Raw genomic sequence first — 23,410 nt, 5'->3', positions numbered from 1 at the left:
GACACATAAAAAGATAGATTGACAGACTTTAGGTACTTAGACCTGAAGTCAGAATTAGTTTGCACAGAGGTATGGAAAGGATGTTTGGGCTGACAGCTGTTTTTTTTTTTCCAAGCATTGCAATTCCTTTTTTAAGGTCTTTCAGATTCGAACAGTAGGGAAAAGTATTTGCTTTTTATTCAGTTCACCGTTCTTGCCCCAGGAAGTAAAATTGTGTCTTGGGAATTGCTTTGGAGCCTTAAGTTTAGATGCAGTAAAATTGCTTATGGGATTTTTAGCATAAAAGAATGTGGGTAAGTTGCTGAGCTTCATTTCATATAGCTCAATTGAGAGAGTGATAATTTTATTCCTTTTATTCTGTGTAGGCTATGTTAATTTGAATAGTCTTCTGAGGGGAAAACACTTGAGAGAGCTATGCAGTAAAGCAATCTATCAATTGAGGGGATCATTTTAGGAGCCATGAATTACTGCCTCCCCTACCACATTCTCCCAGGGAGATTCACATCTCCTACTTACCCAATGGGACCACTGAATCTTGAACACCTCCTCCACCTGTGCCAGAATGTTATACCCTCTCAGATTCCCTGTCAACATCCTCTCCTTTGATGCCAAATTTCAAACCCTCAACCCTACCCCTTCCACCATATGCAACCCCTTACTCCCATGTCCTTCCATCACTCTGACATGCACCCATCACCAGCCCTGGATCACCTCACCCTCAGGCAAGTCTGCTTCCTCGGCTCACGCTGTCGTGTTGCTGAGCACCGTAGATGGAGATCCAAACTCTGGGCTGCCTTCAAATTCCCCTATCCCTGGCCTCTGTTTCACAAGAGTTTTATTGTCCCATCATCAATTCCCACTTCCTAGCTGTTTCAGCCATTCTAAACCTAACTCCAAGTCATGTCCCCCTCTGCTCTTACCACCTACCCTTCTGACCTCTCATGAATTCCCTGACAATTTTGTGGCAAAAAAGTCCATCCTAGGTGAATCTCCCAAAGTTGTAAGCCTCCTAAAGTCAGGTATAGTTCTTTTCTTCTTGTGAAACTCTCCCAAGCCCAGAATACAGGAGATCAGTAAATGCTCTTGATTGTAAATGGACAGTAAATGCCAGTAAATGGTCAGTAAATGCTCTTGATTGATGGATTGATGGACCTTGCGGCATCTAGGAGCCCTTGATTTTGAGTAGACCAGAGCTCTGCCCAATGGGAAATTAATTTGACCAGATCAAAAATGGCTATAAATTTGCTTTTAGGAGACCTTGGGGCATAGGTGAGGTTATCCTTTGGGCTTCTGATACTCACTGGGCAAATGGGCACGTCATAGGTTCTCTCATCCAGAAGCAAATTAGTTCTGGGTAGATGCCAGAGAAGTGTGGGTTATTTAATAATAATGGTGGGGTAGATGCAATGCAATCAGATCATGTGAGGTGCCCAGTGAACGGGGGAGAAAGAGAGAGCACATGTAAGCAGGTAGGTACTTAATCTCCCTTTTACAGATGAAGAGATGGAGGCAAAAGAAAGTTAAGTGACTTGCCCAAAGCCACACAGCAGGCAAACAGCGGGACCAGGATTAGAGTTCAAGACTCCTGATTTCCAGTCCAGTGCTCTTTCCACTAGGTCATGATGCTGCTTCCAGATTTTTAGCCCAAATGGTCTCTCTTTACCTGCACAACAGAGACCTATTCGACCTGGAAATCTGGGCTATCACCCAGCACATTTTGGCACCTGTCCATCTCAGATGTCCACTCCATGGGAGCGATGACTGGAATCTTAGACTTGTTCTTGCAGTAGCTGAGCATTTCCAGTTAGGACTAGAAACACCCAAAATGGTGATTTTCTGACTTAGTTGTTTGAAGTCCTGCCCCTTCTAATCGTTCCTCACACATAAAATTCATGCTTCCTGTTGGCTTCTGTGCTCAGAATGAAACACTGGCACCCCTACTGCCTGGTACTATCTCATTTCTAGATCAGGATGCTACTCTCCAGACACTCAGTGAATGCTAACTGATAAGGGAGAATTGAGGGCCTTAGCATGGGGTGCACGCTCTCTCTCTCTCCTTCTCTCTCCCTCCCCCTCATCTCTTCCCCCCCCATGACAAAATATTTCCAAATAAACCATGAAGTATGATATAAATTACATTGTCTAAAGTGCGTAGAAGGGAAAAGTATGAAAGGTTATATTGCTCCATTCCCGTTAGCACTCCATAATTGATTCTGTTAAAATGTATTAAGTGAAAGAGCATTAAAGTCTAGTTTTCCACAGGAAATAACATAAACTGCATTTCCAAGTTTTAGGAAATTGAGCAAAACAATATAAGTATATTAAACATGATAAAAAAAAAGAACAGTGCATTTAGTTGCATGGTCAAAGATAAAATATTTACCAATAGTAAAATTTTTTTTATAATTCCTGTGGGTGTATGTGCAAATATAGTACTTAGTTTTCCAAGGATTATCCTTCTCATTCTATTCAGCAAAAAGACACTGAGTGTTTACAAGTCTGTCATTATCCATGTTAAAAGTCATTATCTACTGATATTTTAAGAAAGGTTTTAGTCTTCTCAAATCAGTCAAAATACTTCAAAAGGAGGGAAAGGAAGTAGTTAAGCGGAGGTAAACTTGGTAGTTGTGTGATACTCGGAGAGAGCATTCCAGATAATGTAGCTATTAAAATTCAGTTGTATTATCCAGGGGATTGCTCTATAATAATCTATTGTGGTTCTATTGTTGATTATATCAGATGCTTTCAGGTATAAAATTTTAGACTTCTGTGAAGTAATTTAACTATTTTTGGACAAGAACTGTCAACCTCATGACTGTTATTAGAGTTCAGGTTAGTCCTGAAAATTTATCGTTAATGAATTATATAGTTAAGCAAGAACTATTGGGCTAAACGTATAACTAGGCACAGTGTTTCCCCAGATGCAGCCTTCCTCTCCTAAACTGCTGCCACCTTAGCATGAGGAGCAATGTGGCCTATTGGAAAGAGCATGAGCCTGGGAGTCCCAGGACCTGGGTTCTAATCCCAGTTCTAATCCCAGTCCTGGGTGACCATAAGCAAGTCACTTATCTTCTCTGCCTCAGTTACCCCATCTGTAAAATGGGAATTCGACACCTGTTCTCCCGTCTACTCGCACTGTGAGCCCCATGTGGGACAGGGACTGTGTCTGACCAGATTATCTCGAATCTACCCCCATTGCTTGGAACAGTGCAGAGTGTGAGCTTAACAAATACCATAATTGTTAATTATTTTGTTATTATTATTACAAACCGTGGTCTTGCCGTGGTTAGACTGTCGCATTAGCCGCTTTGCTGGTCTCCCAGCCTCCAGCCTCTTTCCAATCCAGTTTATTCTCCATGCTGCTGCCCGGATCATTTTCCTAAAGTGTCACTTGGCCCATATCCCTCCCCTCCTTAAACCCTCTACTGGTTTCCTTTGTCCTTTCATATAAGAAAAAAACAAACAACTCCTCACAGTTAGTCTTCAAGACTCTCTTTTACTGGCCCCACCTTACCTTTCTGATTCTTCTCCTCCTCTTCCTTGTCCAACTTGCTGTTTTTGCTCCTCCCAAACCAGTCTTCTAATTGTACCTTGCTTTCCACTCTCTTGCCTCCATAACCTTGCTTACGCAGTTCCCCCAGCTTGGAACTCCCTCCCTCTCCACGTAGGCTCGACCACTGTTCTCCCCACATTCAACTTGCTCATATTCCACCTCCTTCAACAACCTGTTGATTAATTTGATTAATTTCCCATCACCCTAAGCCATATCATCCCATTAGCCAACTCTAGTGCATACACACACACGCGCGCACACACACACACACAGTGCACGTACACACACACATGAGGATAAGGATATTCTATCTATATATGTATAAATGGTACTACTATTAAATGGTATTTGTTAAGCCCTTCTTATATACCAGGCACTTTTCTAAGCTCTGGGGTAGATACAAGGTAAAAAGGTTTGACATCATCCCTGTCCCACATGGGGCTCACAATCTTAACCCCCATTTTACAGATGAGGTAACTGAGGTGCAGAGAAGTGAAGTGACTTGCCCAAGGTCACACATTGGGATTAGAACCCAGGTCTTTCTGACCTCCAGTCCCATGCACTCTCCACACACACACACACACACACACACACACACACACACAGAGAGACACACACACACACCTCTGCTTTGTTTAGCTTTAGCCACTCTCATTGTAAATACTTTTGTTTCTCTCGCCTATCAATATAAATTCTTGGTGGAGAGGAAATATCCCACTCTGTTCTTTCTAAGTGCCTCGTACAAATGGAAGCCCAATAAATGCTACTACAAGTAAAAAAAGCTTTTGGGCAGGGATTGTATCTACCACCTCTTTTGTACTGCACTTTCCCTAGCTTTTAGTACAGTGCTCTGCACACAGTAAGCACTCAGTAGATTTCATTGGTAGATTAGCAAATGCCCTTCGTTTTATCGGGACTTTACAAGTACTATTCAGACACAAATCATTTAATCGTATTGTTTGTCTTTTCACAGTTATGTTCACAAGTAGGCAAATATCAGTGCTTATTTTTTAGGGATCTCGAAAGATGTAATAGTCATTGTAAAGCTCCTAAAAATGTTAATGTGTAAATAAAAATAATAATATGAGTAATGTGTGTAGGTGGTTCGAGCTTTTGTTTTCTTATTGAATAATATTGTTGCAACTCCAAAAAATGTTCCTCATCACTATGAGTTCTGGATGAACTAAATCCTGCGGTAAATATTTTTGATGAATTTCTTTAGAAAATGAAAGCTCCATTTGTCTTCTTTACAGGCTACCCAAGTTGTATCTTTGTGAATTCTGCCTAAAGTACATGAAAAGTAGAACTATCCTACAGCAGCATATGAAGAAATGTGGTTGGTTCCATCCTCCAGCCAATGAAATTTACAGAAAAAATAATATATCCGTCTTCGAAGTAAGTTGGAACAAGTGGTTTGTGGCTCTTTTCCTTTATCACTTTAGTGATAATCTGTATCCAGCTGAACAAACTGTTCTTAGATTTTTAGTTATTTCCATTGGAATGACTCATCCTAACTCTCATTTCATTACTATAAAGTACAGAATGGTAGTTGGGCAGAGTATTGACTGTAAATATGGCTGATTTACAAGCTATTAATTTTCAGATATATTAAAAGCTCATTAACAGTTTTTTCAGAAGTGATTTTATTGTATTTGGAGAGTGAATGATAATTCCTCTCTCTGGCTGAAATGTGCCTTGCACTATAGCCTAAAATTCATCATTAACAATATCTGGTTAATGTAAAACCTTTTTTTGTGTATGTGTTTGAGGATTAGAATGAAAATTCTTTGTCCATTATAAGCATAAATATTAGGAGTCATATTACTAACTCTCTGATAGGTAGTGCCAACCGGTGATATGACAGCCTGTGGCAGGGACTTCTTCATAGTGTGTCAGGGCCCCAGCTCAGGGTATAGTACTGTGACACATTTAAAAGTGACTAAAGCCTTCCAGATCTCACATTCTAAACCACTTGATGCCATTTACAATATAACACAAAGATGTGCTAACAACTTAAAAGTCATCATAGCAGAATTAGGGGGGATTTGGCAGTGATTCTAGGAGAAAAATATAAAGCTTGCAGGTTTAAATATAATTTAAAAAAAGTGTGTGTGTGTGTATGTTTGTGTGTGAGAGAGAGAGACCAATGACCAACCAGGGAAAGAGTGGAGAGAAGGCACATAAGCATTGGGTTAAACCCTAAATGCTGGCCATATGCTAAATATCACTTTTGGTGTTTCCTACACCTGACCCTGAGACATCCTTTGGAGATTGCTAGAATGTAACAATACCAGAGTTGACATTTTCCTTTTTTCTTTTAGGTGGATGGAAATGTCAGTACCATTTACTGTCAGAACCTGTGTCTGTTGGCAAAGCTGTTCCTGGACCATAAGACTCTCTATTATGATGTAGAACCATTTCTTTTTTATGTGCTGACCCAGAATGATGTCAAGGGCTGCCATCTTGTTGGCTACTTTTCCAAGGTGAGCCTATAAACTGGGGCTCCCTTGGAAATTTAGAGCTGTTCTGGGCCCACCCTTCCAAGGAAACAGTAGGAGATAGTGTTCACCGGGTGTCTTCCAACAACTGAAAATTATTTGGCCTTTGAATCTACAGAGAAGCAATTCAGAGATTCTTAATGCCTGAAGCTGCTTAATGCTGAGCAGAATATATTCTCTTAGGAATCTGAACTGCAGTTAACACTCAAGGGGAGATGATTTTAAATGACTTCCCATTCCCTTGGTGGTAATGGATAGAACTTCTTGTGAAGTAAACATAGTCATTATCCACATTGTTCTTTCGGAGCTCTTTACTAAGCAGATATTGTCCCTTCCTGATGTGCATTTTAGACCTTCCAAAGCTGATAATATTAATCCTTCACCGATACTGAGCTCACCATATTGTAGAAGCTAGGAATATATTTATTGAAGAGTATTCTTCCTTTTCCACCCTCCCTCCCTCCCTGCCAATGCTTGCTAACCTTTTGCCTTTGTGTTCCAGTTACGGTGCAGTTTTTTTTCCTAGAAGGTTATCTAGATTCATTTGAGCACTTACTGTGTGCAAAGCACTGTATAGATGATGAGCAGCTTCAAATTCTTCCAACTGTAAGTGCTAGATTTGTCTCCCCACCCTTAGAACAGAATAGGGTCTCTGAGTACCTTTATTTCTATGCCTGTGAGGAATTGCTAAGGACTTGGGATTCCTACATGGCCCTTTCTGGCATTTTCAATCTGCTTCTGAGTTACAGAAAGAATGTACAAATGTCAGATCTCATTTCCTTTAGTCCCCTGGGATGATTCCTTTAAGGGTAATGGCAATGACTTAATATTGGCGTATCTTCTCTCAATGGGGTATTTTTCTCTTGATTTGCATGGCCATTCCCAAGGGAAGAGGGCTGTGGCTCTCACTGTTTTTCTTTGTTTCTTGATAATTAGTACTCCAATTCAATCTCTCCAGTCTGTTGTTTTTAAATTTCGTGTCTATTTTCTCTCTAGGAAAAGCACTGCCAGCAGAAGTACAATGTTTCCTGTATAATGATTCTTCCCCAGTACCAGCGTAAGGGCTATGGCCGGTTCCTTATCGACTTCAGTAAGTGTCCTATTGCTATGTAATTGTTAGTCACCATCTCAGTCCCTCTTTAAGTTTTGGAATCATTTGGAAGAAGCTAATAAACTGCACTGGTTCTTAGTGCCTTGGCCATGCCATTTTTAAGGGTGAAATTTTTTCACTCAGATTAAAGTGAGTTCTGTACTTCATAAAATCACCAGTCCTTTGGGGGTAAAATAAAATATTTTAAAGGAGTGATATTTAGTGTATATCCCATTTTTCCGTTGTCACATTGCCTGTGAACCCTCTCGTCTGTCTATACTAAAAATAGATTACAAATCTGATGAAATGGGGTTAAGATTGGAAGTATAAGACTCATGCTGCTGCAATCTTACAGCAATGAGTGACCTGGAAAATATCTGTATCCTGTTCTCTTGTCTACTTAGACTGTGACTTTCCCATGAGGGACAGGGACTGTGTCTGTCCTGATTAATTTGTATCTACTTCAGTGCTTCGAACATTGCTTGGCACAGAGTAAGGGCTTAACCAATATTGCAGTAATAATGATAACAATAATAACTGTTTTTGTTAAAAAGCTCCATCAAGAAATGAAAATGAAAATATATTCTGCCCTATAGTCTTCAGATTTTTATTGTAAAATGGTGTACAAAAAGATAATGCTATTCAAGATTCATAATTTACAATAAGCCTAGGGATTTCAGAAGAAGCTATTGCTAAATTAAAATTTTGGAATACTTTTTAATGTTGTTTTCAAAATGAAATATAAAAAGCTTTATTTGCTACTAATGTGGTGCAAATTATTATGCATTCAGAGGGTAATGTTCTAGCAATCTCTGTGAATTAAACTCTAGACTGTACATCAGGATTTGAGTGCATCTTATTGGTTTTAAGACACTCAGTCAGCTTTCCTCCCCAACCCCCAACTACCCAACTACATATCCTCACTTCTCTCTGACTATAGCACAGTTAGAATACTTCGTTCCCCCCAAGGCAAACTACTCACTGTGCCTCCTCATCTTTCTTGCCACGACTTCTTGCTCATTACCTCCTTTTTGCCTGGATTCCTTTGTACGTCACATCTTGCTTTCCCCTTCTTCAATGTCCTGTTGAATCACATCTCCTCCAAGAGGTCTTCCCTGATGAATATCTCTTCTCCCAACCCTGTTTCCTCCCCAATTTTTGCTTCAGCATTTGCACATCATGTAAAGCACTTAGTTGCGCATGCCCCTCTGTTGCACTTATATGTATATCTCCGTACCCACTTGCTTCCTCCTGCCTGTAATCTATTTAATTTTCCATTTCTTGAGCTTGATTTGTAAGCTCCTCGAGGGCAGGGATCATGTCTACTAACTCTGTTGTACTGTCCCAGATGTTTAGTGCAGTGGCCTGCCCAAATAAGCACTCAATAAATACAATTTTATTGACCCCCATCTATTTCATCAGTTCCCATTTTCTTTTTACATTCACTTAGTGCTTTATGCTCTCTATTTAAGGGAGGGAATTTTAGTGGGAGAAGAGAAAAATAATGTACAAGGCAAAAAGAAGAGGAAAGAGGACTAGGGAAGATTCCTGTAGGGAGAAGAGAAACAAGATATGTTGGTAGTGATAGTCTTGTTTAGGCTCAGACTGGCACATTGGGTTACTGCAAGAACTCTAGTGGGTTGGTGACTGCACGGGCCATCCTGGGCTGATCTGTCTTTGAGGGGTGCTAACTCAGTCGGAGCAAGTAAAATGCCCCTGAGCCAGTTAGGAGGTCAGCAGATGGAAATCAAGAAACTTTCACTCATCAAATGCTTCTTCCCACCCCTCCGCTCACTTAGATTTATTCCGGGATTTCATAGAAGTGACTTCTGAGCCAGTCAGGCTGTAGTGCCCGGCGTCCATTCGTGCCACTAATGGATTAGAGACCAGGGGACAGTGTGATAGGGGTCATTCAATATACCAGAGATTTGGTCTGTAAAATGGAGGTATCTCTTGTCACCCGCCCGATTTACAGGGTCTGATATGGGGGAAGATGCATTCCTCATTGTTTTCCATTCAAAATGAGTAACTGTTGCCATCTAGTGGTCCTAGTATTTTTCTTACTCCATGGAGCTTTGCAGTGTAGTGACTTCCTCTCAGAAAGCTCCATGGACCAAAATTAATGAATCAATGGTATTTATTGAGCGCTTACTATGGGCAGAGCACTGTACTAAGCGCTTGGAAGAGTACAGTGCAACAGAACTAGCATACAGGCTCCTTGCTCATAATGAGCTTACCTGGTCAAAGTTGGTCTGAAGCTCATTATTTTGATTGGGCCCAAATGAATTATTATAATTATTATTATTATGCTTAGTATGTGCTAAGCACGGGGGTAGATGCAAGGTAATCAGTTCAGACACAGTCCCTGTCTCACATGGGATTCACAATCTGTTGAATTCTACTTTCCAAGCACTTAGTACAGTGTTCTGCACACAGTAAGCACTCAATAAATACAATCAAATGAATGAATTCAAGGTCTTAAGTAAGAGAGAATTCTGTCAGACTTTTGTTGAGGGAGTAACCCTAATGTTAGTATTAAATTGAATGTCTGAATTAATGAAGAAGGGATATGATGTTGTTGGAACCACCCTTCAAGCTCTCTGACATGTGGCATCTGGGTTTCCTTAGGTTATTTGTTATCAAAGCGAGAAGGCCAAGCAGGGTCTCCAGAGAAACCGTTGTCTGATCTGGGTCGCCTTTCCTACATGGCTTACTGGAAAAGTGTAATATTGGAGTGCCTTTATCACCAAAATGACAAACAAATCAGCATTAAGAAGTTAAGCAAATTGACTGGAATTTGCCCTCAAGACATTACATCCACCCTTCACCACCTCCGAATGCTGGATTTTCGTAGTGACCAGTAAGTACAGTCTCCTTCCATATAGCTCTCCTGGTAGTCAAAAAGCTTGTTTCACATTTTTTGCATTAGGTCAAGTATATGGGGTTAAGGATGACAGTGGAGCAAATCTGGAAAAATAAGACAAGCAAGTGAAATCTGTGTAGCATATTAAATCCCAGGACCCCTACTTTTACTGGAAACAGTTTCTGGTATAGAAACATTCAGGTCACTTCTCCGTGTCCAGCTGAAGGGGAAAAATAGACCCAACTGTCAACAGTAGTCACGCTACCCGCCCCACACAGCAGCCAGCTGTCATCCCTACGTCCACAATTTGTCTGGACCGAGAAAGGCCAATGTTTTGTTAGAGTGGAGCTGTAAATACACTCCAGAGATTATCAGTTGGCATTCTGTAGGTCCACACCTCAGTCCTCCCCTCAAATGCTCCCCCTTGGACTCTGAAACTGTGCACATGTCTTGGGTCTAAGTGGGGTACTGTAGTGTGAGTTCATCATCAGGAGACATTTTCTCCATAATAATGAGAAACGTAGTATTTGTTAAGTGCTTTCTTTGTGACAAGCACTTACTATGTACTAAGCACTGGGTTAAGGTTCAAGGTAATCAGTCCGGACACAGGCCTTGCCCCATATGGGGATCACAGACTAAATAGCAGGGAGAGCAAGTATTTAACCCCCATTTTTCAAATGAGGAACCTGAGGCACAGAGAAGTTAAGTGACTTACCTGGGGTCCCACAGGAGGCAAGTGGCTGAGCTGGGATTAGAACGTAGGTATTTTGATTCCTGGGCCTGAACTTTTTCCACTCAACCACACTGCTTTTGTGCTCATTAGAGACTTGTAGAGGGTATTATTTTACCTCATCAAATTTTTAGGGTACCTCAAGTGAGAGCAACCTTCCCTCTCACACTGCCTGCCACCCAGTCTAATTCTGGATGAGTTTGGGCATGTACATTATCTACATTTCATGTCCTAAGGTTTTATATCTTTACGCTCACTGACAGTTTTAGGGTTTTATCTGCTTCCAGATTTGTGATCATCCGTCGGGAGAAACTGATCCAAGATCATATGGCGAAGCTTCAGGTGAATTTGCGACCCATTGATGTAGATCCTGAATGTTTGCGTTGGACACCTGTCATCGTCTCCAACTCTGTTGTCTCAGAGGAGGAAGAAGAGGAAGCCGAGGAAGGGGAAAATGAAGAGCAGCAGAGCCCGGAAAAGGAAATAGAGGTCAGTCTAAGAGCATAGATCCCAATTTCTAGAGCACAGGAATATATTTTAGGACATTGCCAGAATTTGTGATTTCTCTGGCCATTATTATTGTACTTGGATATCAGTGTAGCAAACACACAGTTACGTTATGAGTAATATGAGTCATGTAAAAGATTGACAGATGTTCATTCAGTTCATTCAGTCATATTTATTGAGTGTTTACTGTGTGTGTAACACTGCACTAAGCACTTGGTGAAGTACAATGCAACAATAAACGGACACATTCCCTGCCCACAACGACCTTTGTTGAACCTGGTCGAGCAGGTAAAATGGAGGTAGGAGAGAATCTCTATGGTGAACCACAATTGAATTGAGGCAAAACGTAGTTGTTTTCTTTCTTATAAATAGTAAAAATGGCTAATTGACTTTGCTGTTAAATTTTGTAGAATCAATCAATCTTTGATATTTATTGGGCACATACTGTGTACAGCGGACTATACTAAATGTTTGGAAGAATATACAATCCAACTTACTGTAGTTTTGGTTAAAGTTTTATACTCGGTGAACAAAAATTACTTTTCTTTCTTCAATGTGTATATGCTTTTAATTCTGCAGAGGTATTTTTGCTTTGGTCATTTTTCACAACAAAAAGGGTGGAGAAGCTATGCTGTAGATCAATTAACATGACTGTTTCATTTTTTAAACTTAGATGGTGAAGCCTGCGTCTTGGGAGAAAAAAGAGCCAGATCCTTATTCTTCTTTAGAGAGTGAAAAGAAACCCGACATCGTTGCACCAGCCAATTCTGCTAGGGTCAACAAGCAAGTTCTTCCCCTGGATAGTCTTCCTGCAAATAATCAGCCATCAAGGAGAGGCCGATGGGGGCGGAAGAGCAAAAAGATCAGAGAGCCTTTTTGTGAGAAAGAATCCAAACTACTTGTAGAAGAAACGCCATCGGTTCCCCGGGGACGATACAGTGAATGTGAGGAGAAATCTGCCCCCTCTCAGGGGCAATATACTGAATGTGAGGATCAGCCAGCAGCCTCTCCAGGGCGTTATGGTAAAGATGAGAAATCAGAAGTCCCCAGGAGACGATACAGTGAAGGTGTTGAGATTTGGAGAGGTCAGCTGAAGAAAACCCCAGAGGTTCTGAAGTGCAGATTGCCAGAAGGGAGTGATAGATTGCCTCGTCGATATAGCGATGGTGACCGAGCCCTCCTGAGGAGCTTTAGTGAGAGTAGCGAGGAAGAAGAAGAAGAACCTGAAAGTCCTCGATCAACTTCTCCACCGGTTCTGACTAAGCCCACGTTGAAACGAAAGGTAGTAGTGTCTTCATTCATTCCTTCCCTCTCACCTTAGAAAAGAGTGCATATTTCCCATTTTTCTCTATGGGATTTAATATGGATGGTTATAGGGTTTTTCTTCATTGTTTATAAATTGAGGCGCCTATATTTGGTTGCCTCAGCTCTTCCCAAGGAAAATCAGAAATATTTGTGAGTTCTTCTCTGGTGAAAATAATTGCTAGCAGATGTCATTGCTCTATCTCCCTATGGAATTGGCTTAAAGGCTGGGAATTCAAGCAAGCAGGAACAAGCCTTGGTTTTAAGATCAAAATCAGGATTTTAAATCTGATCCTCAGTTTGGAAGGATTCTGAGCATTTCTTCCCATAGTACTGGGCATGAGAACAGGGTTCTAGGGAAAATTAAAAGCAGAATCTTCTGGAATTATCTCAAAAGCTGCAGGTTCAGGTAAGCAGGAGCAACCGTGGTTTTGAGTTCAAAATCAGGATTTGTAGTCTGAACCTCAGTTTGGAAGGATTCTGAACATTTCCTCCCATGATACTGAGCATGAGAACGGAGCTAGGGAAAATTAAAAGCAGAATAGCTATGCTCTGAAACCATCAGAGCAAACCTGCCCAGCCAGAAATCTTCTGTCCCTTTGGATACCCCTGACCCATGCCATCTCTTCTCATCGTCTTCCCGCTTGGAAATTCAGAACGCTTTTTGATTGTCTCATTTTACAGGCACACTCCTTCAAACTATTGTATTCCATCTTGTGATAGAGAATGTGTGGGTCACCCACAAAAAGTTCCTTGGGGGTATAGCAGGGAACATGAAAGAGGGAAGTGAAGTAAGATCCTGGCATAAGTCAGCAAGATGCAAATCAAACCAAGAACTACTCCCACCACCAGAGGCCACATCGGTCTCAGGGGACCCTAGAAATGTGGATTACGCAGAACAGGAGTAGTCCATCTCTTTAATTATATCAGTCCTGCCAATGTTCAAAGTCAATAAACACCAAGAGAAAAAGAATCCTTAAGATATTTGGAAAGTTGACAACCCGTAGAGCGTTTTTTTTTCAAGTCAAAAAATACTTAATCCAAGGGAGGTCATTTTTTAAAAAATGCGGGTAAAAAGCTGTTTGAATTTCTCAAATGTACCTGCTGAGAGACAACCAAGGGACAGGACAACACAATTTCCACTCCCCTGAACCAGGAAGATTTGAGTAGTGGTTAGAATTATTTGGGTCCTAGAGCCTCCTCCTGGATTCATATATTGTGCTCAGTTTATCTTTGAGAACTTCAAAACACCTGATACATTTGGTAGAATGTCTAATGTTCCATTTTGCTCAGAGTAAGATTACACAGCTTGACTCTATTGTCCAGAGTAATCAATCACTGGAATTTGAGTGCTTACCCTGTGTAGAACACTGTATTGAGTGATTGGGAGAGTACAATACAATAGAGTTGGAGATTGGGAGAGTACAATACAATAGAGTTGATAGACCTAATCCCTTCCCACAGCAAGCTTGCAGTCAATTGGGAACACAGAAAAAAGCCAAGGTCACCTGACTCCTAATCGATTGCTCTTTACTCTGGATTGTGTTGCCTCTAGTAGTCAGCAGCTTGATCTTATTGTTCTTAAAAGTGTCTCTTTTCCCGTGTTTTAAATAGAAGCCAATTCTTCATCGGCGAAGGAGAGTCCGAAAACGCAAGCACCACAATAGCAGTGTGGTCACGGAAACTATTTCTGAAACAACAGAGGTGTTAGATGAACCTTTCGAAGACTCTGACTCTGAGAGGCCAATGCCCCGATTGGAGCCCACGTTTGAGCTTGACGAAGAGGAGGAGGAAGAGGATGAGAATGAGTTGTTCTCCAGGGACTACTTCCATCGTTTGCCCCCTCAAGACGTCCTCAGGCATCGACCCTCTTGTAAGAGGAAGTCCAAAGATGAGGAGGAGGAATCGGATGATGCTGAAGGTATGTTTCACAGGATTGTGCAAAGTGGTGGTTTTTCACAGTAAGGGGGGATATAGCAACAATAACTGAACTGGGCAGGAAAGGAATCCCACAAAGACTGGTATAACTCGCAGAGCCCTCTTTCACAATGACTGAATGAGGCTTGTGGTTTGGTAATTATTAAAGCCCTTGTCAAATATAGTCAGCTGCTTATATGTTCCTCTATCGCTTGGTGGTGTCTTCCCTCACTCCCTCTCCCCGCTTTCTTCTTTTACTTCAGTTGTAAGACTTTTTCTCCCTTACCACAATAGCTCAAATTTTTAATACATAACTCCTTAAGACTCTCTCCTAGCTCCTTTTCACTTGGAGGTTTTTACTTAAAAGCTGAGTAGGGAAACTGACATTTCAGGATGATATAAATGCACAAGTTTCCTACTTTTCTAGCGATGAAAGTGGATTATCCTTCCCTGACTGGTTCATTTTATCTTCCTCATGTATCTGTCACCTGAGGGTAGTTTAATTCATGACTTCTGCATATCCATACAAAAGAAATTTAAAGGGATGAGGGATGGATGTTGAAAATCATCATATTGTAATCCCAATCTTTCATTTACATTAATATAATGCTTGCTAGAGGAAGGAGGGGATTTAAAGAGAGGGCATTCACTCTATGTGTTCACTGTTGTTTAAAGATTTCTCCCATCTTTGGGATATCTGTGTTGTGGGTGATTTTTCTTCAGATGAGTGAACTACATTACCCCAAGTTGTTATTCTGTACTCTTTTTAAAACTCCTTGACTGCTTTTGAAGTATTTCCCAACCCTTCCATTTATTTATAGAAATCCCAGAATGTATTTACTGTCCTCTCCTTTTCCAAGTCATTAATTTTCACATAGTTATCTGACTGAGTTTGTTTTTATATTCACTTTATAGTATATTTTATGGATTTACATTTATTTATATTTATTCAAGTGCTTATATTTTGACTACTGTGGGCAGGGAACATGTCTACCAACTCTTTTATATTGTACTCTCCCAAGCGCTTAGTCCAGTGCTCTGCACACAGTAAGTGCCCAATAAATACAACTGATGGATTATATTCATGTTCTGTGAATTCATGCAGGACTTTTATATTTGCTAAATGTTCCCAGGTGGTTGTGAATATTTCTCAGATAATTTTGTTAGTAGAAGTTCTCCTAGAAGTAACAGCAGCAGCATTTATTGAGCCCCCACATTTTATGATATTTGTTAAGTGCTTATTATGTGCTAGGCTCTGTACTGAGTGTTGGAGTGAATACAAGACAGTCAGGTTGGACACAGTTCATATACCACAGGGGCTCACAGTTTTTAATTCCCATTTTACAGATTTGGTAACTGAGACAAAGAGAAGTCAAGTGGCTTGCCCAAGGTCACATAGGTGGCATAGCCTGGATTAGAATCGAGAAGTGGTGCATTATAGTAGGTGCTTAGAAAGTATAAAATAATGCAGTGGCACATTCCTGCCCTCAAGGAGCTTACAAACCAGCAGGGGAGGTAAATACTGAAATATTTATAATTGGTGTGGTCAGATAAGTAAATTGAGCAGACATATACTTGAGTGCTAAGGAAGATATAGAGAAGGTCCTAAGTGCTATAATTGGCTAAAGAGATGGTAAGGCTCAGGGTGCCGGGAAATGAATCAGGGAATGCTTGTTGGAGGAGGGAGCGGGGTTTAGAAGGGCGCTGAATGTGGGGAGAGCAGGGGTCCACCTGATGTAGAAGGGAGGAAGTTCCAAGTTGGGGGAAACAGCATGAGAGAAGGATCAGAGGCGGGAGAGTAAAGAACGAGGTAAATCTAGAAGATTTGCAAATGAGGCACCGATACACCTTACATGAGTGATTTGCCCAAAGTCGACTAAATTATGAGCAGAGCCATAATTAAACCTCCTAATTTAAATCTTTGGGTGGTTGCCTTTATTGCCAATATTTCTGAAATACAGATGTAACATTATTAGTTTAGCATATTTCTAAGTTGAGTTCTTTTTCTCATTCTCTTTACAGTAATGACATGGAGTAGAGCAGTAGCGTAGATTCCATAGTTTCACTGGAGAAATGCAATAATTTCCTGTACAGTTAAATATTCCCAATTTGTTTCCTAGGTAGAGCATTTTAAAACTAAGGATTGAAATTAATTTAAGCCTAATATGTGATGCTGTCCTGCGATTATTTTTTTAATCACTTAGGGAGAAATGATGGTCTAGTGTTTTATTAGGGTTCTTTTAAATGTGAGTTGAACTTAAAAAAACTACAGTAGCACATATTGTAGAATATAGTGTTCTGCCCACCAGCAGGAAGTGCTGCAGAGTTGAGGTGCTGAACCCTGTGTGTTTGGTACTAGGTAAAATTGTTGTATGCTGATTCAGGAGCAGAATCGATAGGCTGAGGAAGGATATATCTAGTTTACCAGAGTCACTGTAATTACGAAGTGTGAGTGTAGAACATCCATTCATAGAAAAGGAATCCCTGATTTGTTAAGGATTACAGGTCATCCTCTTTTGTCTTCATATCTTTGCATTTTTTTGGTATTCTGAGGTGAGCACTGAACCAGAAGTCAGAACTTAATCTGTTCCCGGCTCACTTTTCTTCTCCGTGCTGTTTTTTTAAAAAAATATTTGAAACAGTGGTAACACCACCTACAGTTAGAGGTGTGAAATTTTGAGGTTGTCTGGTGTGTGATCTTGGGCAGCTCACTTAACTGCTCTGTGCCTCAGTTATTTCATCTGTAAAATGCTGATTATGATTATAAATCCTAGGTTGGAAAGGGGCTGTGTCCAATCTGATTATTTTTGTATCTACCCCAGTGCTTAATACAGTGCCTGACACATTAACAAATACAATAAAAAAGGGTTTGGGAGGAGAAAGATAATTTCCCCCAAGGAGAAAAAAAGGATATTGTAGAAAAAATGTAAGTGTAGGTTATATCAGTTTCTAAAATTACTTTGAGGCTTTAAAAATGAGAGATATTTGGCAACCGTAAATTAGTACCCCAAATATTATAATCTTTATGAAGTTTAAAATTATAAATGCAAAGTGCTAGATATATGTTGATATATTTCATAAGGCAGATTCAGGCCTTCAAGTTAATTATTTCCAGAATCTCAAATCTAGATTAGACATCACCATTGAACAACCACAAGAAAGAAGACAAGGGTGGAAAAAAGTGTCCAGCCCCTTCTAATTCTCCCTTCCTCCTCTTTGACAAATGGCAATGCCCTGACAGGGAAGAAATGCCTCTTGGATTTGAGAGGAGTTGTTCGGACTACAGCGGTGAGAATTGTAATTACTACTGCACCCTGATTTGCAAAAAAAACCTGTAATATAGATATTGGAAAACATTTTGAGGGAGAAAAGGATAATTAATTTTTGAAAATGTCAACCTGGAAATGCATTCATTCATTATTCTAAAGCATATTTCATAGTCTCTCTTTTTTTTTCTTTAGTTTCGCTCCTGATTTCTAATTTTTTCATTGGAACAAAGGGAGGACAGAATTTTGGAGGGGGAAACACAATAGGATGAAGTCTGAAAAGTCTGTTGTGTTCTTTAGTAAAGAGTGCTAGACTGTAAGCTCATTGTGGACAGGGAATGTGTCTGTTATTTTGTTGTATTTTGCTTTCCCAAGAGCTTAGTTCGGTGCTCTGCACACAGTAAGCGCTCAGTAAATATGATTGATAGCTAGACCACATCCAGTTCAGGTCTGCGCACGTACCTTTTCCCTCAAATACATACTGTTGACCGACCAGACAAATGCAAGGTATTGTGATGCTGTTTTTTTGTTTTTTCCCCAGGCACCCCTATTCTGAAGCCAGTATCTCTGTTGAGAAAATGTGATGCAAAGGATTCTCCCCTTCAGCCAGATACTTCCACACCTATGAAGAAGAAGAAAGGGTGGCCAAAAGGCAAAAGTCGTAAACCAATCCACTGGAAGAAAAGACCGGGCCGAAAACCAGGGTTTAAACTGAACCGGGAGGTGGTGCCAATGTCTAGTCAAGAAAGCAGACCCGAGTCCGTGGTACCTGTTGCTAAGGCTGGGCGTAAGCCTAAACCACAAGAGCAAGAAGAGGCTGTTGAGCAGAAAGATGACCTCCCCCTGGCTGAGGAGAGAAAGGAGGACGATATGCACATGGAAGCCGAAGAGGTGGGAGAGGGAGAAGAAGAAGATACAACCAGCAGTGAAGTTAGAGCAGCTTCCCCAGTGGACAGCAACAGTAGCCCAGTGACCGAAGTCAAAGAACCCGAGCTAGAGGAAGAAGTAGAAGAGAAGCCGCGGGTCTCGGATGAGCAGAGGCAATCAGAGGAAGAGCAGCAGGACCTGGAGGAGCAGGAGCACGAGGAAGAGGATGAAGTGGCCGTAGTGACCAACGAAAATGAGGACCACGACGCAGATGATGAAGATGACGGTCACTTGGAATCGACCAAGAAAAAAGAATCGGAGGAGCAGCCAGTTAGAGAAGGAGTCAAAGAGGAGCCCGATGTCCAGGAGTCTTTTTTAGAAACAGATACACAGAACGGTAGAGAGGACGTAAAGGGCAAAAATGAGACCGAGCCAGATTCGGAGGAGGAGCAGGCATCTCACGAGACGTCGGTCGTGTCCGAGCACCTGCCGGGGTCTGAAGACGACCGCGAAGAAGAGCAAAACACTAAAGAAGCGTTGATTGAACTGAAAGAAGAGGAAGAGATTCCTCACAGCGAACTGGACCTGGAAACAGTCCAGGCGGTTCAGTCGCTGACACAAGAAGAAAGCAACGAACACGATGGAGCCTACCAAGACTGCGAGGAGACGCTCGCCGCGTGTCAGACACTCCAGAGTTATACCCAAGCCGACGAAGACCCTCAGATATCCATGGTGGAAGACTGTCACGCGTCAGAACACAACAGCCCCATATCCTCGGTCCAGTCGCACCCTAGCCAGTCGGTCCGTTCGGTCAGCAGCCCCAACGTGCCGGCTCTGGAGAGCGGTTACACCCAGATCAGCCCCGAACAAGGATCCCTGTCCGCCCCCTCTATGCAGAACATGGAGACCAGCCCCATGATGGATGTGCCTTCGGTATCAGACCACTCCCAGCAGGTGGTGGACAGCGGCTTCAGCGACCTGGGCAGCATCGAGAGCACCACCGAGAATTACGAAAACCCTAGCAGTTACGATTCCACGATGGGAGGCAGCATCTGTGGGAATAACTCTTCCCAGAGCAGCTGCTCTTACGGGGGTCTGTCCTCCTCCAGCAGCCTCACCCAGAACAGTTGCGTGGTCACTCAGCAGATGGCCAACATCGGCAATAGCTGCAGCCTGATGCAGCCAAACAGCGTCCAGCCTGCCGCAAACTGCAACATCAAGTCACCTCAGAGCTGTGTGGTGGAAAGGCCGCCGAGTAACCAGCAGCAGCAGCAGCAGCAGCAACAGCAGCAGCAGCAGCAGCCGCCGCCCCCGCCGCCACAGCAACCAGCACCGCAGTCGCAGCAGCAGCAGCAGCAGCAACAGCCTCAACCCCAACAGCCTCAGCCTCCGCCTCCACCCCAGCAACAGCCTCCCCTGTCACAGTGTAGTATGAACAACAGCTTCACCCCGGCACCCATGATCATGGAGATCCCCGAATCTGGAAGCGCTGGCAACATAAGTATCTACGAGAGGATCCCGGGGGATTTTGGGGCTGGCAGCTACTCCCAGCCGTCGGCCACCTTCAGTTTAGCCAAGTTGCAGCAGCTGACCAACACCATCATGGACCCTCATGCCATGCCTTATAGCCATTCTCCTGCCGTGACTTCCTATGCAACCAGCGTCTCTCTGTCCAACACGGGACTGGCTCAGCTAGCCCCTTCCCATCCATTAGCTGGGACTCCTCAAGCACAAGCCACCATGACCCCACCCCCCAATCTGGCGTCCACCACCATGAACCTCACGTCCCCTTTGCTTCAGTGCAACATGTCTGCGACCAACATCGGCATCCCCCACACTCAGAGGTTGCAAGGACAGATGCCAGTCAAGGGGCACATTTCCATCCGTTCGAAATCGGCGCCCCTGCCCTCGGCAGCCGCTCACCAGCAGCAGCTCTACGGCCGCAGCCCGCCGGCGGTCGCCATGCAGGCCGGGCCTCGGGCGCTAGCTGTTCAGCGGGGCATGAACATGGGGGTTAACTTAATGCCGACCACCCCCTACAATGTCAATTCCATGAATATGAACACCTTGAACGCCATGAACAGCTACAGGATGACACAGCCCATGATGAACAGCAGTTACCATAGCAACCCTGCCTACATGAACCAGACAGCACAGTATCCTATGCAGATGCAGATGGGAATGATGGGGAGCCAGGCCTATACCCAGCAGCCTATGCAGCCAAATCCTCATGGAAACATGATGTACACTGGCCCCTCCCATCACAGCTACATGAATGCTGCTGGCGTGCCCAAGCAGTCGCTCAATGGACCCTATATGAGAAGATGAGCAAGACGAACTTGCCACTAAAAACTTAAATATATATAAATAAAGGAACCTTTTATACTGACAAACCAGAGAAAATGGACCTTTTTCCAGTTAAAATATTGCTGTAGATTTAGAGGGATTTTTCTTTTCTTTTTTAGAAAGCCTGGTCTTTTTTTTTGGTTTTTTTTTTGGGTTTTTTTTTTGTTTCGGTTTTTGGTTTCTTTTGGTTTTGGTTTTGTTTGGTTCATTTTCGTTCTGGGTTTTGGTTTTCTTCACAATCCTGAAACATTTTACAGCAGAATACATTGAAAATGGATCTGGGGGGCGGGGCGGGGGAAAACCATGCACAAAATCTTTTCGTGATTAAAAAGAGCCTTACTTTCTTCACCACATGGACGGAATTTGTGTAAAAGTGAAATTCTCTTCATTTTCCTTTATGATTGTTTGTTCCCCCTCGCTGTTTGCAGCTCCCGGTGTTGTCATTTGAAAATGCTAGGTATCCATCTCAAGGGGTAACTAAGCCCTTCCCTCCAAACCCAACCTTTCATTTCCTACTTCATTCCAGCAGGAGGCACTTAGGGGAGACTTGGAAGGGGACATGGAGAACAACCCAAGCTCTTTACCTTTAAACTTATTTTTATGATTATTGTTGTTATTATTATTATTATTATTATTATTGTTTTTTTAAAGTGAGGCAGAAAAAAAGCTTCTCTTCAGATCCCCTCCTCTCCCTACATGTAACCTTTCAAAACTTTTTTTTTCCACTTGAGTTTCTTTTTAGATGACTTCACTGAAGTGTCCGGTTTTTCTTAAATCAAGAATATTGTACTTTTCTAGTGTTCCCACCCGACACTCAAGAGGCACAGGATACCCTTTGTCTCAGCGAGAGGCAGCATTTCACAGGAAAGCTGCTTGCAGTCCTAATCCAGCCTTGGGATGAGTAGAGCTTTGAACCACCAGAAAGAGGGCAAGGCCCCCTTTTCGGTAGCACTTTATGAATCCCATTTTCCATCCAAATTTTAATTTTTTCGGTATGTACTTTGAAATATCTAGGGTCTTGATTCTTGAGCCTTTGGGTCTGGGTAAGCTCAAGCAGCAGTGTCAGTGGTTTTCCTCTTTTAAATTCCGTTGTTTGACGAGTTTGGATGAGTGTTCATTTTAGTGAATTGGAGAAAAAAAGAAAAACGAACAAACAAACCTGAAAGACCTCCGCCACTATTTCTTTAACATTTGAGAGATTGATGAGAAACATCTGTTTGTGTGTCATGAGGGTCTGTAGTCTGATTTACATTAGCTCTTCATACAAGACATACCTCCAGTTTCCCGGCATCCTTTGAGATTCCTTTGTCTTAAATCTATCCCCTGGTGAATCAAGAGTACATCGGCCCATCTCCCGAGTGGGGTAACGAGAAGAGGGATGGCCACCAGCACAAAACGGCAAAGACTAATCAGCAAGGGTGTTCATGTGTGCTCCAGCTCCATTCTCTTTTCCCCCTGTAAAGCCAAGTTTTCCCATTCTCTTTCCCGTTACTCTTGTCTGGGATTGAAAAAAACAAAACATTTTCCATCATTGTAAAGGTGGAAACCATTATACCACTAGGTATATGCCGTCAAATATCGAAAGGGGGGAAATACTGCTTAATTAAACTTGTAAGCATAAAGTTCTCTCCTTTATTTGTATATTTTATATAGATAAATTTTTAAAAGTACTAATTAGGCATTAAAAATTCAAATGCACAGGTTGTTGGTTTTTGGTTTTTTTTTTTCCAGATGCACTTAAATTGACTTTCTCAGTTAAGTGTGTTAGATAGGAAAAGGCAGAATTCCACATCTTATCGCTATCGACTTTGAGCATGTGCAAGGCTGTGTAGGACCCAGTTTCTCTGTATATACTATTCCGATTCCCAATCATCTATGTAGAAAGTGCACCGTGCTGCCCTCTCCCTCCTACATCTTCAGCTGTGTCATTGCTTCCTGGTTGGGGTGGGGGGTGGGGTGGGGTGGGAGGTTTTCCTGGGAGGAGGGTGGGTCAAGGCGGAAGGAGAAGCTGTTGAAATGAGGGCCGTGAATTCAGTTTCTGTTGGTTTGCGGTTGTGTTTGGTTTGGTTTCTTTCTTTAAAAAAAAAAAAATCAATCGGGCAGCTCCCTTTTCCACAAGCCTCTTTGTGACTGTAGAACTATTGTAGAGAAAATGTTCTTTTCTATATTATAAAAGAAATTATCCAACACAGTAATATTGGTACCTGTCATTTTTTCACTTCTGTTTAAAAAAATGTATTTTTAGCAAGATAACTTGGGTAATCTTCTAAAAGAAATTAAAAACTCACTGTTAGTGACTTTGATGCCTTTTAAAATAAGAGCTTTTTCATTTCATTCCATCTTTAAAATTTTTTATCTTTGTTGTAGAATATTAAAAACTATTTTAAGAAAGATAAAAATTCTCTTTAAAGAGATCTCTAGAGTGTGTGAATAGAGCTCCAGATGCCTCTAAAAGCCGCATGTACAAATGA

The 23,410-nt window shown here is 41.9% G+C and overlaps 1 protein-coding gene across 2 annotated transcripts in view; it reads left to right on the top strand.

Moving 5' to 3' along the window:
• The window catches only part of KAT6A (lysine acetyltransferase 6A), a 95,823-nt gene extending 73,189 nt beyond the window's left edge, over positions 1-22,634 (top strand). For both annotated transcript variants that reach the window (XM_029064695.2, XM_029064697.2), the window contains exons 10-17: positions 4,807-4,948; positions 5,875-6,036; positions 7,048-7,141; positions 9,770-10,001; positions 11,022-11,223; positions 11,915-12,523; positions 14,158-14,464; positions 18,268-22,634. In XM_029064695.2, the coding sequence (XP_028920528.1) occupies positions 4,807-4,948; positions 5,875-6,036; positions 7,048-7,141; positions 9,770-10,001; positions 11,022-11,223; positions 11,915-12,523; positions 14,158-14,464; positions 18,268-20,921 (4,402 nt within the window). In that variant the 3' untranslated portion in view covers positions 20,922-22,634. The remainder of the gene's footprint in view (positions 1-4,806; positions 4,949-5,874; positions 6,037-7,047; positions 7,142-9,769; positions 10,002-11,021; positions 11,224-11,914; positions 12,524-14,157; positions 14,465-18,267) is intronic.
• Positions 22,635-23,410: the final 776 nt, after the last annotated feature.

This window comes from Ornithorhynchus anatinus, chromosome 5 (genome assembly GCF_004115215.2).
Source record: "Ornithorhynchus anatinus isolate Pmale09 chromosome 5, mOrnAna1.pri.v4, whole genome shotgun sequence".
Taxonomy (NCBI): domain Eukaryota; kingdom Metazoa; phylum Chordata; class Mammalia; order Monotremata; family Ornithorhynchidae; genus Ornithorhynchus; species Ornithorhynchus anatinus.
The sequence above is the reverse complement of the archived record's forward strand: the minus strand, read 5'-3'. Positions and strand labels throughout refer to the sequence as shown.